Source organism: Diceros bicornis, chromosome 4 (assembly GCF_020826845.1).
Source record: "Diceros bicornis minor isolate mBicDic1 chromosome 4, mDicBic1.mat.cur, whole genome shotgun sequence".
Lineage (NCBI taxonomy): Eukaryota > Metazoa > Chordata > Mammalia > Perissodactyla > Rhinocerotidae > Diceros > Diceros bicornis.
The window spans coordinates 45,195,808-45,213,602 of NC_080743.1; the positions used below are offsets into that span (position 1 = coordinate 45,195,808).

General features: G+C 41.4%; 2 protein-coding genes across 2 annotated transcripts in view; both read right to left on the reverse strand.

Moving 5' to 3' along the window:
- Positions 1-6,251: 6,251 nt before the first annotated feature.
- LOC131401099 (uncharacterized) lies at positions 6,252-6,761 on the reverse strand. The gene has a single exon (XM_058536095.1). The coding sequence runs from the start codon at positions 6,759-6,761 to the stop codon at positions 6,252-6,254; it is 510 nt and encodes a 169-aa protein (XP_058392078.1).
- Positions 6,762-15,112: 8,351 nt separating this feature from the next.
- The window catches only part of ST7L (suppression of tumorigenicity 7 like), a 175,204-nt gene continuing 172,521 nt past the window's right edge, over positions 15,113-17,795 (reverse strand). The window contains exon 16 of the mRNA XM_058538793.1: positions 15,113-15,276. The gene's annotated coding sequence lies outside the window, so the exon portion shown is untranslated. The remainder of the gene's footprint in view (positions 15,277-17,795) is intronic.

The window sequence follows — 17,795 nt, forward strand, 5'->3', positions numbered from 1 at the left end:
AAATATTTCTCCCTTTTGTGAGCCACAAGGACCCATTCAGCCAACAGTGTGGTGTGTCAGCTGAAACAGTAGACCAGGAGAAACGTGTAAATGGCTTTCATCAGATCAAAACCATAGGGCAGCCTGGCCGAGCCGAAGCTCTGTCTCTTGACCCTAGCACAGAGATTATTTTCTGCTTAATGTCAGGCCATGTGTGAGGAAGAAGGGGAAATAGAGGGGAAAGAGAAACAGCACCAGCCTTCTGGTCAACTTCAGCCCTTCTGGCAAGGCTACTCGGCCCAGAGCTTTGTCTGAAAGGCGTTCTGGCTCCAGACTTTTGGGGAAGAAGGCACCTGGGGCAGAGGAGGAACAGGAAGAGAGACAGAAAGGGGAGGGGTTGGAAGAGAGGGAAAGAGTTAATCTTTAATGAAATAAGTCAACTTACAAATAAAAAAACTTGTAACCAACTGACATCTTTTCCCATCTGTCACATCCATGAAATTTATACTTGGAAATAACAAACATAACACCAACCAGTTATCAACTCATCATCTGGTATATGTCTTTCAATAATAATTTAATAATTTCAAAGATTAGAATGAAAAGGAAAATTTGAGACTCATCCAAAGGAACATAGAGCATTCTTCCAGGGACCTATGACTAATCTGTATTTTGGGGTGAGGGGAAGAGTTAAAAATGACTCAAATCCTTGGGAACTTTGCTGGGTGATTTGGGAACTCCATGGTTTATCTCATCTATTTCCAGGAATTTTCTATCTGGGCTAGACTACACCCCATTTACCCTTCCTTTTAGCCCCTCTGTGAGCTTTGCATTCCCCATCTTGGCCTGCCAACTTCAGGGGAACATGTGAATTCCACTTAGGATGAGGGAGATAGGACTCAGGGTCCTCTGGGTGCTCTCCCCAAGACCCCAACAGCAATACTGTTGTGCAATTCCCAGGGTGCTGCCCTGGGTATGCATTTCCCCAAGCAAATTGTCTCCAGGATCCTATAGACCTAGACCTTGGCTTTTTCATTGCCATCCTATTTCAGGTCTGGAAATCCAAAACACCACATGGCCCTAGTTTCCTGGTTGTCGGGAAGGGCTGCCAGGCAGTCTCAGCCATGGAAAGAACAATGAGTCACACAGGCCTGGGCTCAGTCCCACCTCCACCACCCACCAGCTCCATGAGGCAATGGTGGAAAGGAAACAGCGTGGGTCTGGGGTCAGGAGGACCTAGCTCTTTGATCTCAGTCAAGCTTCTCAGTTATCCCTTTCTTAAAGCACCTAAATCTCAGTGACCTCATCAGTAAAATAGAGATTATAGTAACTATGTTAACGGTTTGCTGTGAGGATTAAAAGAAATAAGGTTCCTGGTGTGAAGTAGGCACTAAATAATTGTTTGATGTTATCGTTGTTATTGTTTTTCTGTGACCTTTGGCAAGACACTTGACCTCTCTGAACTTGCTTTCTTATTTGAAAAACTAGAAGTAATAACAATTACCTCTTAGGATGGTCACAAGGATTATGTATGTAAAGATTACAAGGATTATACACGTTAATTTAAGTTAAGCACCTGGCACAGTGCCTGACACATAGTAGGCACTCAGCGTTAGATTTCTGTCCCTTTCCTTCCCAATCTCCTCTTATGCAATCCAGGATAAGAGTTTCCTGGCTCCCTCATGGCCAAGGTAGCCCCAACATCTGGCTAAAAACCAGAAGAATCTGTCTCTCAAGGTGCTTCTTCGAACTGTTGGTCTTTGGAGCCCCACACCTGCTGTGCTCTCAGGCCACATCCATAAAAGGAAAAATTGTCCGATGAGAGGCCTCCCTAGAGCGCGCTGGCACAGCCAAGAGGGAAGCGGACAGCTGCAAGACTCACTGCTCAGCACTAGGGGGAGCAGTAAGCTCGGGAACACAGTAAGGGCCACGCCCAGAAATCTCTCTACCGCTGCACCGCATCTCCCGGTTGTGTGTGATCCAAGCAGGAAGAGAACGCTTAAGGACAACTCAGACAGGCCTTTGTGGGAACAAATGATGGGAGAAAACGCAGGGAGGGGCCGGTCCCATGGCCGCGTAGTGGTTAAGTTCGCACCCTCATCTTCGGTGGCCCGGGATTCGCAGGTTTGGATCCTGGGCGCAGACTGACACACCGCTCATCAAGCCATGCCGTGGCGGCATCCCAAATACAAAATAGAAGAAGGCGGGCACAGATGTCAGCTCAGGGCTGATCTTCCTTAGCAAAAAAAGGAGGATTGGCAGTGGATGTTAGCTCAGGGCCAGTCTTCCTTACAAAAAAAAAAAAAAGAAAGAAAGAAAGAAGGAAAGAAAATGCAGGGAGCCACGGAGAGCACACTTTCCTCCTGGCTTCAGCCTGGTCCCACCTAGAGAGCCCTCTCTGGTTCTAGACTGCGACCTCCAGATCCCGTCTGAGAAGCCAGATGTGGGCTTGAGGAACAGGAGGCAGGGAAGACAGGCCACATCACTTTTCCTAGTCACTCCAACTTCTACATCTAGCTCACCCAGCACCTTATTAAGTCCCAGAGGGTCACAGCTAGAAGGAGTCTTACAGAGCCCCAGGTGTTCAACCTGCAGATGTTTAGCTGGAAGGCTGGGCCCCAGAGAGGAGAAATAGCTTGAGCAAGATCTCCCAGGTAGTTTATAATAATCCCTCATAGAGTTTACCAAATACTTTCATGTCCATCATCTCACTTGGATATTCCACAACCACCTGGTGTTGTAGGCAGGAACTATTATTCCATTTTATAAATGAGGAAACTGAGGTTCAGGTAAGTGCCCTCTTCCCTACCAAGCTTTCATTGCCACCACTATTCACTCCTCTCTTGCTTTCCCTTGTTTTAAAATCGGTCCAAACTACACACATAACCCCAGGAAGATTGCTACTCAACTCCAAGTATTCCATAAATCAAATTTTAAAATATTTCTTGCATTCCCCATCTTCCTAACCCATCTAGCATGAAGAAGAGATGATAGAGCCTAGTAATTATGAGGGTGCACTTTGGGGTGAGATCTGAGTCAATATTCTGTGTTCATCACTTATGAATTCCATGACCGTGGACCTCTTTATGCCTCGATTTCCTCATCTGTGAAGTGGGAATATTCACATCTATCTCCTAGGATTCTTTTAAAGGTTAAATGAGATGTACTGTAAAGCAATTTCATAGAGCCTGGCATATAGTAAGGCTTGAGAAATGCTTCTAGCATATATAATTATCATATAATCATAGAACTGAAATGATCTTTAGGCATTAGTTCATTACTTTCATGCCATTTACCAATGAAGTTAGATGAAGTTAAGTGGGGATGTTACTTTGCGAAGGTTTGCTTACTGGTTTCAATGGTTTCCCCTTCCAAAATTCATGTCCAACTGGAACCTCAGAATGTGAATTTGTTTGGAAATAGTGTCTTGTTGATGGAACGAGTTAAGATGAGGTTGTACTAGATTAGGGTGAGCTCTAAATACAATATGACTGTTGTCCTTATAAGATGAAGAGAGGACATACAGAGACATCAAGACACAGAGGGAAGAAGGCCACGTGCAGACAGGCAGAGACTGGGGTGATGCAGCTACAAGCCAAGGAATGCCAAGGATTGCCAGGAACCCCCGAAAGCTGAGAGAGAGGCATGGAATGGATCCTCCTTCACACCCCACCCCACCCCCCAAGGAACCAACTTTGTCAACACCTTTATTTCAGACTTCTAGCCTCCAGACTGAGAGACAATAAATTTCTGTTGTTTTAAGCCACCCGATTTGTGGTAATTTGTTACAGCAGCCCTGGGAAACTAATAGTTTGTGACAGAGGGAGAATTCTGACAGAACTCTGGATTTTTTAACTTCCAATCTAGCCTTCTTTTACTCCATCACTGCCTCCCCAAACCAACAAAAAACATTTATGGAACACCTACCTAGAAAGTTTACCTATTTGAAGAAAAATTAACAGTCTATAATCTTTACTTCTTCTTACTAAGTTGTTGCCTGACACATAGTAGGCATTTAATAAATATTTACCAGCAAGTTGAAAAAATAATAGATACAAAAATGGTACATTGTGTTATACAGATTTAAGATATTATTATGAACCCACTTTCTACCTCCTTGTACCAGGCTCTAAATTTATTTATTTTATGTATTGAAGAATCACAGACTCCAGAACTCTCTCTCAAGGCTGCTACCTCCAGGGGTAATGAAGTAAAAGGAAAGCAATCTGAATACCCTTAGGACTCTGACTTCTACAAGGCAGGAATGATCTCATTTTCCCTGGGTCCTCCCACACTCACTGAGGAATGGGCAGGAGGGAGCTAGAGAGTCAGGGGAGCTACCAGTGGCTATAAATGAACTAAGCCACAGAGCACTGCCCCTACTGGTCAGCCTAGGAGTAGAATGGGTGGCCATGGGTTAACAGCTACAAAGGAAGGGAGCGGGAGGGAGGAGGAGCTGCTTCACTAGGACAACTCTTAGGGTGACTCAGAAGCGGGTAGAAAATAGCCTGTTCTCCCACATCTGCCTCATTGTCAGGCAATGAGGCACTTCCTCATTGCACACCCATAGGCAAGGCAAAAGGGAGGAGGAGGAAATGGAATTTTTCAAATTCGTGGGCCTATTCCAGCACCTAACACTCTGTGTTTTTAACCATTTCAGACATTTTGTTTCAAGTTAAGTTGGTATTTATTAAGCACCTACTATGTGCCTGCCCCTTCATCTTATCTTTCAGATTGTTAGTCTCCTCCTGAACACAGGGAATGATGTCTTTCTGACATTCTGAATTTCTTACTTCATTACTTCAAAAGCACTTGGGCTGCTGTTGAGCACCTCTGTATAGTCTTGCTGTCCTTCATATACAGAGAGGACCCTCTCAGGCCTACAATCAATAGGGGGAGACATGCAGATTTTTTCTGGCTCTAAAACTGGTTTTATAGTCATCCAGGCCCATGCTCTGGACCAGTCCTCCTTGTGAGAGGTAGTGTGCGGTGAGCAGAATATGGCACATGTCAGGAGTCACACATCCTTGTTGAAAGTTTTTTACCATGTACTAGTTCTGACTTTACTTGATTTCTCTGAATCTCTATCTTATCTGTAAAATGGGCACAATGATGTATGTCTTACGTTAAGAAAGATTTTTTTACATAGTAGTGAAGATTAAATAAGATATAATTATATGAAAGTACCCGGCACAGTGATGACATAAATACTGGTTTACTTCCTTCAAACTTGCCTGATTGCACAGACTGACCACATCCCCACTCTCCCCCCAAGAGTGTAAACTGCATGAGGGCAGGGCTGCATGGGAGGGCCTCTGTAGGTACTAGGCCCCTAATACTGTCTTGCTTAATAATAATTGTTAAGATTGGGAATTATGTATTAAAATTAATACACTTTATGCATTATATATATTTAATTGCAATATAAATATTTATTCTAACATTAAAAATCACACCGTTATTTTTCTTTTAACCAGCTGAATCAATCTGAACTGGAAAAGGAATCCAGAAACCTTGACCTCAGGTAGGGATGCATCCTCTCCCCTCTCTGGGTTATTTGGTCCTGTAGGGCTGGCTGCCACCAGCAAGATCTGCATTCCTGTGTTCACAAGAAGGGACTGATAACTCCTTGCATCCTCTACATTGTCCTTTGTTTCAACTTCACTGCAAACGCCCTTGCCCACAGTATAATGATGCCAAGGGCACAAAAAAGTCCCTTCATCTGGCAAGCATAGCGTGGAAAACCTTAAGACACAAATTTACAATTATTCATTCGACTTCTACCTGGAAGGCAGGTCGGGACGGGTTTATGCTCTCCCGGGTGCTACTCGGCGTCCCCGCCGCAGGAGCTCCAGAGCTAGTGTTCTCTTCCAAATGTGATGTGAAAAGAGAAAGAGGGTCTTCGGGTTTTTCGTCTTTGCGCCCTTTCTTCTAGCACCACACCCACAAGCTCGTCCAAGAAAAAAAAGATAGAGCAGGGAAGCCACGTTCCCAGGTTTTTAACACCAATTGTAAAGCAGACACCAAAGAGCACGTCATTTATTAACATTTTGGATGGACTGAAATGTTACTGTGCCAATCAATCAGGGAACCCAAAGCCCGCCATTCCTAAGCTTCCCGGACGGTGGGGGTAAAGCACCGAGCACTCGCCACGGTCCTGCCCAGAAACCGTACAGAAGGTGGAAAGTTGCAGAACCTGGGCCGGGAGGGGCGCGAGCTCACCCCCAAGCCCCGGACGGAGGAGGGCGCTTCCTCTCGGAAGTGACGCGAGCTCAATCCCAGCTTGGCTCTCCCCAAACAAAAGGGATCCTGGGGCCCCGGGAGGAGCCTAAATGACACTGGAGAAGCCCCTCCCCCAGCCGGCGCGGATTGGTGCCGGGGCTAGAAAGGCGAGGCGGCGATTGGCCCTGGTGAATGCCAGTGCCCCCGCCTGGCGGTTGGGGGCGGGGCTTCAGGGGGCTGTGGATGGGAGCGGGTGGCGGAGGCGGCGGGGAACAGAGCCCGGAGCGCCGGGAGAAGGTAGGAGCCGCTGGGGCTGGAGCTTGGCCGTGGTTGGGAGGCCGGGTTCTCGAGAGAATAGCAAGGGTTGGACCACCGGTGTCCTCCTGCCACCATCCCAACTGCCGCTCGCGCCCATCCCCTGAGGGGGCGGGGCCGTGTCCTCCACCTCCCGGTATTCCCTGAGGAGGCGGCTCCTCATCCTCCGAGGGTCCTCGCAGCTGCTTATTGTCCCCCGGCAATCCCAGCTCCGCAGAAGGGGCTTCCCTCCTGACACCCTTCATCTAAAGGACCCCTCGCCCAGCGCCTCAACCTTGGGGGAGGGCGCACAGGTTCCCATTCTCTAGGCTGCCGCCCCCAACCCCATTTTGGGAGGCCAGACATCCCTCCGTACACCTGTCCCTGCTCGCTAAGGTGAGACCAGAGCTGGCTGGTTTCCTCCGTAAGATAAATCAGTGTTTTCCAAAAAAGAGGGATGGGGCGAAGCAAAAATCAGAGACCCGATCTAGACAGCCAGCTCCACAGACGAAGCGGCCTTCCCCGACTTCAGTTCGTCCCATCCCCCATTCTCCTTTCCTCCTGAAGCCCCTCGGATCCTCTGTTCTCCTGTGGGAGGTCGAGAGCTCGCCTGCTTCGGGACTTTTTTAGACTGGAGGAAGGAGAAATAGTAACTCCCCACCGCCACACCCTTTGCACCTTCCGTCTACTTTCTATTCCTTGAGGGAGAACCCAACTTCTAAGGGTTTTTTAGGTTTGAGTTGCGTTTCATTTTTGCTTTTCATCCTATTTCTTCCCTGAAAACTTGATGAAAAACCATCCTTTTATATTTCACAGTGAAGTGGGTGTGTTGGATATCTGTGGAGCTGGCCTTGTGTGGGTAGGAATGCAGTGTATATTGTTTGACTGTCAGTGAATATCAGCAGGCTTTCAAAGGAAACAGTATAGATAAGCAAATAAAGAGCATTAGATTAGGAATGAGTATCTCCCAGTCTAGGGTGGGCTGGTCTGCTCAGGGAGACTGCAGTTAACCTTGAAGGTATAGTTCTGTTGAAACAAAAGGCAGGAAGTGTTTGAAGAAAATTCAGGTTCAGTCGTCTAGGTTTATGATTAATCTGGTCGTGGCCTTTGGTTTTCCAAAAGCCCCTCTTTTATGGTGGGTATTTCCCTCCAGGCGAAACTGATACATATACGATGTTGTTGATTGGTTTTACAAGGCCAATATTAGCTACCAAAATTCAGGGGAAAAGTAAGAGCAAGTTTTAAATCTTAGAGATAAGGATAAATAAAAGCAAGGCTAACTCCAGCTATTCACACACGTGTGACTACCAAAAAGTGTCTCTGTAGTGTGCTCATAAAGGCTTTCTCAAGTTGACCTTCATTTCAGCAGGTGCAAAATATTGATGATTTGGGCCTGATATTAATGCCATTGAATCCCCAGTAATCATCTATTGCTAGCACTTTGATATATCAGAATTTGCCATATTTTTTAGCATTGTTTCTTTTACTTTCAATCTGAAGTCCATCTTACTACTGTTATCTATAGCCAAAGCTAACAGCAATGAGAGGCAAGGAGTTGAAATCACAGAGGGCGGTTATAATGGCTGTCTCTTACCTTCCTGATTAGACTGTCTGAAGGTAGACTTCCTGAAGGTAATTATTTTTGAATAGTTAGGTTCAAAGTTTTCAGAGCCACTCTCAGTGCTCACAAATCTGTTCAGTGATTGCTTCCAGATCTCCAATAAAAAAGCACAAAGAAGAAACTGTGTGGAGGGTCTCTCCAGTAGACACAAAGAGTACTGCCATAGGAGGGTAAGACATGTGCCCCCAGTAATAGCAGCAGAAAAAACTAAAAGCAGAACAGGAAATCCCAAAAAGATATATCTTATTACACGAGCAGAGAACAGAGAATAAACTAAGGTAAGAGACCAAGGAAACCAAAGCCATGATGATTGCCAGGCCCTTAAAGAGCAGAGAGGAAAAAGCAAATAATGCTGTGTGATTATTTGGCACAATAAGCAAGTTGATACATATTTGGGTCTTAGAAATCTTTCCTCTGACTTTTTTCAACACCTGTTTGGTCATATTAGACGAAGAAAAGCATTGTATGCAGAGGATTTTTATGTATATATTTACTCTAGCTCATTAAATTAAAAATTCTTTGAGAGCAGGTAATAGTATGTTTTTTTTCATGTTTGTGTCTTTCACAGTGCCTGGTATATAGTTTGACTTAATGAGTGTTGAATTTACTTTGAAACTGTCACCTTAGAGTAGACTAGAAAGACAATGCACTGATAAGATGTGGTACATCTTGTTAGTATAAACAATCTACTTTTTGTCTTGATTTAATCTTATTTTGCCTCTCTGATATCTTATGAAACTCCAATATCTTAATTGACTCTAAAATATTGAATTTCTTATAAGAAAAATATCTGCTGGTTTGATTTATAATTTTGCTGTAATGAAATTTGAACTAGACTTCTTAATGTAATCAGTGCTAGTCATTTTAGGATTTTATTTTTCTAAGAATCTGACCTGAGGAATGAAGTGAATTTAGGAGAGCATACTAGAAAATGATTGTGGATTTTTGTTTAAGAATGGTGTCTGAGTGTTTGGTTTTGACAAGTTACTGATCTACTTTGGGATTTTTTTAAATGGATTTTTAGTTGATTTTGTGCTTTTCTGAACGAGCACTAAATACATGAACAGGGGCACAAACAGTATCCAGTCTCTGAACGGATTCATCATACTGATTATGGTAGGCATAATGTGCGCAGTCTACAATGGATTTGCATCTTGGCAGAATCTGGTTTGCAGCGCTACCAGTTAATTTGCAGAATAGGATTGGAATTCTAGGCTTTTCTGAGTGGAGCAGAGTGGTGTTTCTGGGGGTTGCCACTGAAATGGTGTTTGGTGGCGTGAGACAAGAAGCAGAGATTTATTTCTAGAGGAAATTTGTCCAGTCTGTGGTGGTTGACCCCAGGAATGGCTTGTCAGCCTGTTTCTAAAGGCCATTTTTTCTTATTTCCTGAATGTTTGCTGCTAATAACTAAAAATCAAGTCTTCCCAGTTTCCGTTCTAAGCGTTTCAGTGAGAAAATGACTTATTAACGTGAGGCTATAGCGTAGTTAGTATAGTGGTAATTTACAGCCCAGACTTGAAGGGAAACCTGAGTTCAAATCCCAACTCCGCTACTCTTTCACTGTATGACCCAGGGCTGGAGCAGAGTTTTCTATCTTCACCACCTCCCAGTTTCCTCAGCTGTGATATAGAAATAACTTTTAGAGGTTTTTTTAAAGGATTGCCTGAAGTAATATATATATAAATCACAAAGTAAGGTACCTAGCATGTAGGAAGCACTCAATAATTGGTAGGTGTTATTGTCATTAGCACTTTGCATGTGAGTTAAAGAATTTAATATTAAATATTCTTTTCCTCCTTTAGCATTTTAGCAAAAGTGAAGAATTAGTGTCTAATTTTTAGTTATTGATTGGTTTTGTTTTAAATTTGTCAATATATAGCTAAGATTCCTAAGTAGAGGGAAACAAAGCTTGTATACGTCATGATCTCAGACATCTGATAGAAGGAATTTTAGGAGAGTGTGTGTCTGTCTTATAGTGTGCGTGTTTCATAATTTTGCCCTGCAAATCATCTTCCTTGAACTTTTGGGTCCAGGAAAAAGAAAGGCAAGGGATTCAACCATTTGATATCTTCTCTCTGAATTGTGCATTGTTCCACTCCAAACTCTACTGTCTTAAGTACCTCCATCCTGAGTGTCATATAAATGGTTTTGTGGATACTGTTATTACAGTGCAAGGTTGTACCTTCTGTGAGATTTAAGGGATTTTCAATGGTAATTTTGATTAAAAGTGATTTTTGCCTTTTGAAGACAACTCCCCTGCTACCCCAAAAGTAAGGAGCAATCATAGGAATAACCAAAACGGGTGAGAATAAACCATGGATGGGGAGATAAGAGTGGAGGTGGGGGAGTCAGGACAGGGGTTTGTGGGTTGAGGAACACAGGACTACAAGCAGGCATTGAAGTCAAGAATGCAGTAATGTGGTTCCTCCCTGCCGAGTATTTCCACACTCTGTATTTCAGGTACAAAGCCAAAGCTTCCAATCTGCATGTGTCCTTTGCTGCTAAATGAATCCTTTCTGATTTCTGGAGCCACAAAGAATGTAATCCTTAATTGTTACTGAGTTTAAAGAATATAATCCTTAATTGTTACTGAGTTCAATAGAAACCAGGAAAATAGGAGGGCACAGGATGGTGGGGTTTACAGAGAAAAAAGACTCCTGACCCTGATCTTTGGGAGCATCTGCATAGATCCTTTGTGCCAAGCTGCTGGGGAAGGCCAGGCTGAAGTGTGCTCTGGGTCTGTTCTCTAGAAAGGTGAGAGCCAGGGAGGAAGGAGTACAGAAGAGAGAAGCAAGGCGGGGTGAATTGTTTTACCAAGAGATAGAACTCTGAGTTATAAAGGAAAGAAGAATGAAGGATAACTGACAGGTAAGTTGTAGGAAAAAGAGAGAAGCACTAACTTTGTTTTTTTGGGGGGAAGGGGTGTCCCATTACATGGTTTCTGCTAAGTAGTCCTTGCTGTTGCAGCAGGTGGTACAGGAGTGAGAACAGAACCAATCTCGTTCTTAACTCGTTTAATATTTGAGGGTACAAAAATGATCTGGTCTAGTTCTATGAGTTGGCCTCTTTCTATTGCCTTTTGTTCTCAAATTGAAGTCACGGAAGAAATTTTCTGAAAAGGCTCCATCCCTAAAGACTTATCCACTTCTAAACCTTCAGCCTTCACCCCACTGACAGACTTAACATGTTCTTTTTGGGTCTAATTACTTCTCGTTCAGCATGTCTCACATCACAGTCATCATTTTCCCCCTAAAACCAGTTCCTTTTCTAACATCCCTGTTTCTGTTAATGGCATCATCTTTCCAGTCACCCAGTCTTAAAACCTCAGCTGATCTGGGATTATTTCCCCTCTTATCTCCTTAAATGGAACCAGTACCAAGTTACTGTAAATTCTTTATAAAGCCTCTTGCATCAGTCATTTCTCTTCCATTCTTCTGCCACCATCCTAGTTCACACATTTTTGCCTCATACCTATATTGTTTAAGTTTTCTCTCAACTGCTCTTTCTTCTTCCAGTTTCTCTTCAGTCAAATTAGCTCTGTACCTCAATAACCTTCCTAAAACTATGCTTTCATTATGATGTTCACCTGGTTAAAAATGTTTAGCAGCATCTCATTTCCTAAAAGGTAAAGTCCAGTTTTGTTGGCTGTAATTCAAGGTACTGTACCAGACATTTCTTTCCAACCAGCATTTTTTGAGTACCCCTTCGAACCATAGACTGTGAGGTGCTAAGTTTAATCAAGTTGAGTAAGACAGTATTTGTCTAGAAGAACAGAGTCTTGTGAGACAGAAGACAGATATGTAAACAGATGTAACAGAATGTGATAACTGCTCCTGTGTTATAAATATAGATACATACCCATTATGCATTTAACATAATGTAAAAAATAGCTGTGATATTTTTAGGAAATCCATTTCTCAGTCATTACAAGTTAAAATTGTGACTTGATTAAAAGCTGTAGGGGCCGGCCCCGTGGCTTAGCGGTTAAGTGCGTGCGCTCCGCTACTGGCGGCCCGGGTTCGGATCCCGGGCACGCACCAACTCACCGCTTGTCCAGCCATGCTGAGACGGCGTCCCACATCCAGCAACTGGAAGGATGTGCAACTATGACATACAACTGTCTACTGGGGCTTTGGGGAGAAAAAGGGAAAAACAAGGAGGAGGATTGGCAATAGATGTTAGCTCAGGGCCAGTCTTCCTCAGCAAAAAGAGGAGGATTGGCATGGATGTTAGCTCAGGGCTGATCTTCCTCACAAAAAAAAAAAAAAGCTGTAAAAATTCAGTGGAAACAAAAGCATGCTTTTCACCTGTATGCTCAAGTCACAAAAGCTAGTCTAGGCAGAAGAATGTCCTGTTCTTTTGCCAAGTAGTGTGCAGAAACTGTTGGCCTAAACAAGCATTGTGCGTGTTCCTAAGCTGACTTTCCCAGGAACTGGCCAGGCCGTCTCCTTCTTGGAGCAGATCAACCTGTCAAGTCAGAAGGAGTAGACTTGTTTTGATTTCTAAATTAGAGACATGAATGATAGAAAATGACGACTCATTGCAAAAACGAAAACTTTATTATCCTTGCAGATGAAACCAAATATATGCTCTCCAGGGATGAGAAACGAGAGAACTGAGCAGTCACTAACTCATTTAAATGGTTCAGTAACCTGTTCAAGTATGTACTGTTATCCCCATTTTATAGATGAAGAACTGAAAACTGAAAAGTTAAGTGAGTGAAGGAACTATGAAGTGGCAGAGCCAGGATGCACACTAGGTCTGTGGGACTCCAAAGTCCGTGCACTTTCCACCGCAGCACACTGCCTCCCAGGAGAATTATTTTCCCAGAAGAACCCTGGAGCAAAAACAATTGCTAGCTCTGTTGGTAATTTTCAACTGAAACCAAATTATTAAACTTTTTTTAAAATCAGTGATCTGATTTAGAAGACAAAATTTAAAAGGCAAAACAACACCTATCAGTTATAATATTTCTGTTAGAGGCTTTTGTGAAATTTTTTGCAGTTCAGGGAGAGTCAGGTTATGGGCATAACTAAAACACAGATACTTTGATTGTTTTATGGTTCATCCTCCGTACCATACCATACGCTCTGTTTCTTCTCAGTTTGGAATCCTGATGGAGTCAACAACTTCATCCTACATTAACATTTAAAGGGTTTTTGTATTCCAGGGCTGTCTCTAGAATTGTGGCCCATGAATCCTTTTACTGGAAATAAAATCAATCTACATGTTATTCTTCCCTCATAGTGGTATTTTACAAATCATAGTGACATTATTTTAGAAAACGCAAAAATTTAGGGGAATGATAGACAGATAGATGATATAGACAGATATACATATTTCAATGAAATCATGTTGTAATTTCATTTAAACTAAATAAAGCAACTGACAAATATACTTGAAATGGTTCATACTTCTGGTAATTTTCTCATGTTAAAAGACTTTTTTTTATTTTAATGAAAAAAATTAATGCAAAAACTATTAATCATTTTCATTAACATACGTTCCAGTAGCTTAACTAATGTAGTTCTTCTGGTTTGGTCTTGCCTCAGATGAGAATACTTGAAAGAGTGTAAACAGATACACAGGTAGACAGACCTGTTTTTAATAACGTTGTGCTAAATGTCCTCATTTTGGGGGAAAGGTGTTTGAATGTTTGTGGGCATGAGGCCACTTCCTCCTTTTCTTCAATATAGATATAAATCTTGTTGGCAACATATAGGAGAAACAATGAGAGAAACAGATGTACACACAGAGAGAGAGAAAGAGACAGACATTCACACACACCCACTGAGATACGCCAGAGATGCCTGAGTCTTAAAACAGAGCTAAACAAAACAAAAAGCTGATACCCATCATGGTGTCCCAGAAAGTGGATTAGACTGGATCTTAAAAAGACATGAGTGTGAGACCTAGTTTTACTATTTAACTATAATCTTCAGTAATTCACTTAACAACTGTGGCCTCAATTTTCATCTATAAAATGAGAGTGCTGAATCAGATTATTTCTGAGGTCCCTTCCAGCTTTATGAATCACATTTTAGCGGAGGTTTTTCCACTACACAATTCCTAAGGCTGATAAAATGAGAAGATCAGATGTAAACAGTGGTTACCAAGCAGTGGTTACTAAGGAAGCCTCTGTAATCAAATTACCAAGGTTCAAATCCCATTTCTGCCATATACTAGATGTGAGACCTTGAGCAAGTTATTTAGCCTCTGTGCCTGTTTTCCCATCTGTAAAATGGGGATGATGACGATGAATTCATTGGTGCTGATTATACATCAATCCCCATCACCTAAGGTTGTTGTGAGGACTGAATTAATGCATGTCAAGTACTTAGAACACTACCTGGAACATATTAATGTTTAGCTCAATAAATGTTTATCTTTTTATTATTACTATTATTGCTTGAATTCTTAGAAAACTATGTTATAAAACTCTGAGGTAGTGGTAATTAAGGTTGATAAGCTCAATTATATCATCATTAATTTCTGTACTAAGCATAAATCCAGAAAATCTGTTATCCTAGAATCTGCTTTGAGTAGAGCACTGTGTATTTGAATAGAGTACTGAAAGTATTTTCAATGTTGACCTTAAAGAGTATTAGCTTTATTACAGAACTGGTTTCTTAAGGCTTACTTCAAAGTCTATATTGACAGTACTGGATAAACAAGCATCTCGATCCCTTAGCACTGTTGTAATTTCTTTGTAAGTGTACTATTCATATTATATTTCAGGATCCTGAAATTGATAATCTCTAAAAGTGTTTCAAAACCATTCTGTTTTATATAATGCTACGTATAGTATGGCTGGAAAAAGCAGACTGATAAGACAAAGCAAGGCATTCTGAAAAATGTGTTATAGCAGTCTTGTGGTAAGGGGAAGGCTAGATCTAGTTGCTCTGATGGTCTTTAAAAGTAGTAAATGATTAGCATGTCGTATTAGTTTGCTAGGACTGCCATAACAAAGTACCACAGACCGGGTGGCTTAAACGACAGAAATTTATTTTCTCACAGTCCTGGAGGCTGGAAGTCCAAAATCAACCTGTCAGCAGAACTGGTTTCCTCTGAGGCCTCTCTTGGGCTTGTAGATGGCTGTCTTCTCCGTCTGTCTTCACATGGTCTTTCCCTGTCCCGTGTTTGTGTCCAGATTTCCTCTTCTTGTAAGGATACCAGTTATATTAGATTAGATCCCACCCTAATGACCTCATTTTAACTTAATTACCTCTTTAAAGACCTCATCTCCAAATGCAGTCACATTCTGAGGTCCTGGGGATTAGGACTTCAACATATGAAATGCGGGGGGGACATAAATCAGCCCATAACACATTATAATACATAGACACATAAAAGTCCAAATAGTCCCGTAATACCTGTTAACTTCAACTGAAAGAAGATCGATTTGACATTTGTAGTAAAGCTTACATTGCTTAGTATTGTAGAATTCAGTAAAAGGAGATTTTACACCTTGGTTTTAGAAACTTTGTAAATAATAATAGCAAAAACACCTCGCTTTAGTAAATGTACAGAAGATCTGCTTTCTTGATCAGAAAATTATTTTCTGTTAGTTTTTTGACGTATTTTTCTTCCCTAGCCTAATCCTAAAATGCCACAAGTGGAATGAGAGGTATAGTTTGGAATGTTGTCACTCTCTTACCCCCAAATGCATAAATAACCCTTCTGAAAAACCAGAAGTGCCAGAGGGTGGGGAAACTTACATCTTTTGAGATAGTCAAGGTAATGTGTCAACACCTTCCACCCCTAAATAGGAGGTTGCTTTGGATACATTTTTAAAAATAGCAGTGCATTTTTGTCCATATTTAGATTTAGTATTTATAAATGTGACATGTTTATTTTTTTTTTAATTTCATATATACTAAGTTTTTAAGGAAGTACGTTATCTAGTGGAAAGCTGTCAAAAAACACCCATTTTGTATGTCAGTGTTGACTCTGAATTTTGAGAATTAATTGGCCTCCTGTATTTTGGTTTTGTTTATATGTATGTGAAAGAGTCTACATAATTGGAGCAGACTTGCTTTATATCTTTGCCATATCTTATCACTAATACTAAAAACTTACTGAATGGCCTGAATCTCAGTCAATTGTAGCCCAAGTATAAATTTCTTAAATTTGATGTCTGAGTATGTAATAAAGAAGTGATTTTTATCCAGTTTTGCAAGAGTGATCTCCTGGGTAAAACAACTGATTTGTTTTTTATTCTAGCCAAGTTGATTTAAAAAAAAAATGTAGTTTTTTTGAGGTGTTTCTATGTCCAGAAATATCCAAGACTCATCTAGAAATGTTGTTTTCCCTCTTCCATGCCCCATATCACCCACCACTTAGAAATAAAGCCTTCAGTTCCACATAAAGACATACGCACACCCAGATACTAGATAGACAAACATCTTACTTATACTCCACCCTGCCCTGCCCTACTGCTTACATAGCTATAGAAGCTGTTTGGGGTGTTTCTTTTTCTGCCACCCAATCTCTATGTGTTAAAAAACAACAACAATGCCTGCTATCCTATAGAATTAATTCAGAGTTCTAAAGCAAAAGCTGGGACTTCCTCAAGAAGGAAAAAGCACAACCACAACCAGAATGAGTGGAGCTTAGGTATTATCCAGAGAAGGGAAAAGGTCAGAATAAAATGAACAGAGCCCAGGCCACAGCAGCATACTTCCATGGCAAAATCAGCACTGCCCTTTAGGAGGCTGGGAGGGTGGGAAGGAGGGTGCCCTTCTTAATAGCCATAACTCTTGTGACCGTTGGCACGTGAAAGTTCATATAGAAGAGACTTCTGCCCTCCTGGCTATTGGCCCTGACTTGGTGGGAAGTAGATTGTGAATAGACCAAATGGTATGCTGGGCAAACTCATGTTTGAAATCAGTTACTGATGACTTAAAAACAAGTTTCCTACTTAGCCCATAAATAGCCTTATTTTTCCAGGGTATTAAAATATCTATAACTTTATCTTTTTTATTATATGTATTTTTTAATTGAGAAAACTATAAAGCTTAATATAGCTACAGCTGGCTGTACCACAGGGTATGATAATGTATCCAGACAACTTGTCCACAAATGGTTTTCATTTCAAATTTATAGACTGTAGCATTCCTTAGACAGAAACATCTGCCTCTAAACTCTAAGGAAAGTTGGGTCTTAGAGAGATTCTAATGGAAGGAATGAGCTGAGCATCTGGTTGAAATGATCTTGTCTTTCAAAGTTACTTACTAGATGATGACAATGACAAGTAACAGCTCATTTACAAAATAAGTAGAGAATGACTCTGTAGACTACAACCTGGCATGCCAAAAATCTAGCAGTCATATTTCTGATAATGAATATGGAGTTAGATACAGCCTTTTTCTGAAAATATTGGGCCACATGATTTATATGTTGGGCAGAAAGTAGAGTCCAATAGACTTGGTGCCTTAAAATACGAGACAAAAATTATGTTTTATCAAATAAAATTTAAAGCCTATAATTTTTTTAAAAGTTTGCTGGGTCTAATACACTCTTATGAAAACATAAAAAAATTTGTATATAATTCAACATTTAATATTTTAAAATAAATGGGAAAAAGTAGAAGCTGGGATGAATGATCACCCTTACAGACAAAGTTGAGATGGTGACAGGTTGTCTTTTTGTTTATTGATTGGCAGGAGGTGAGCAGATG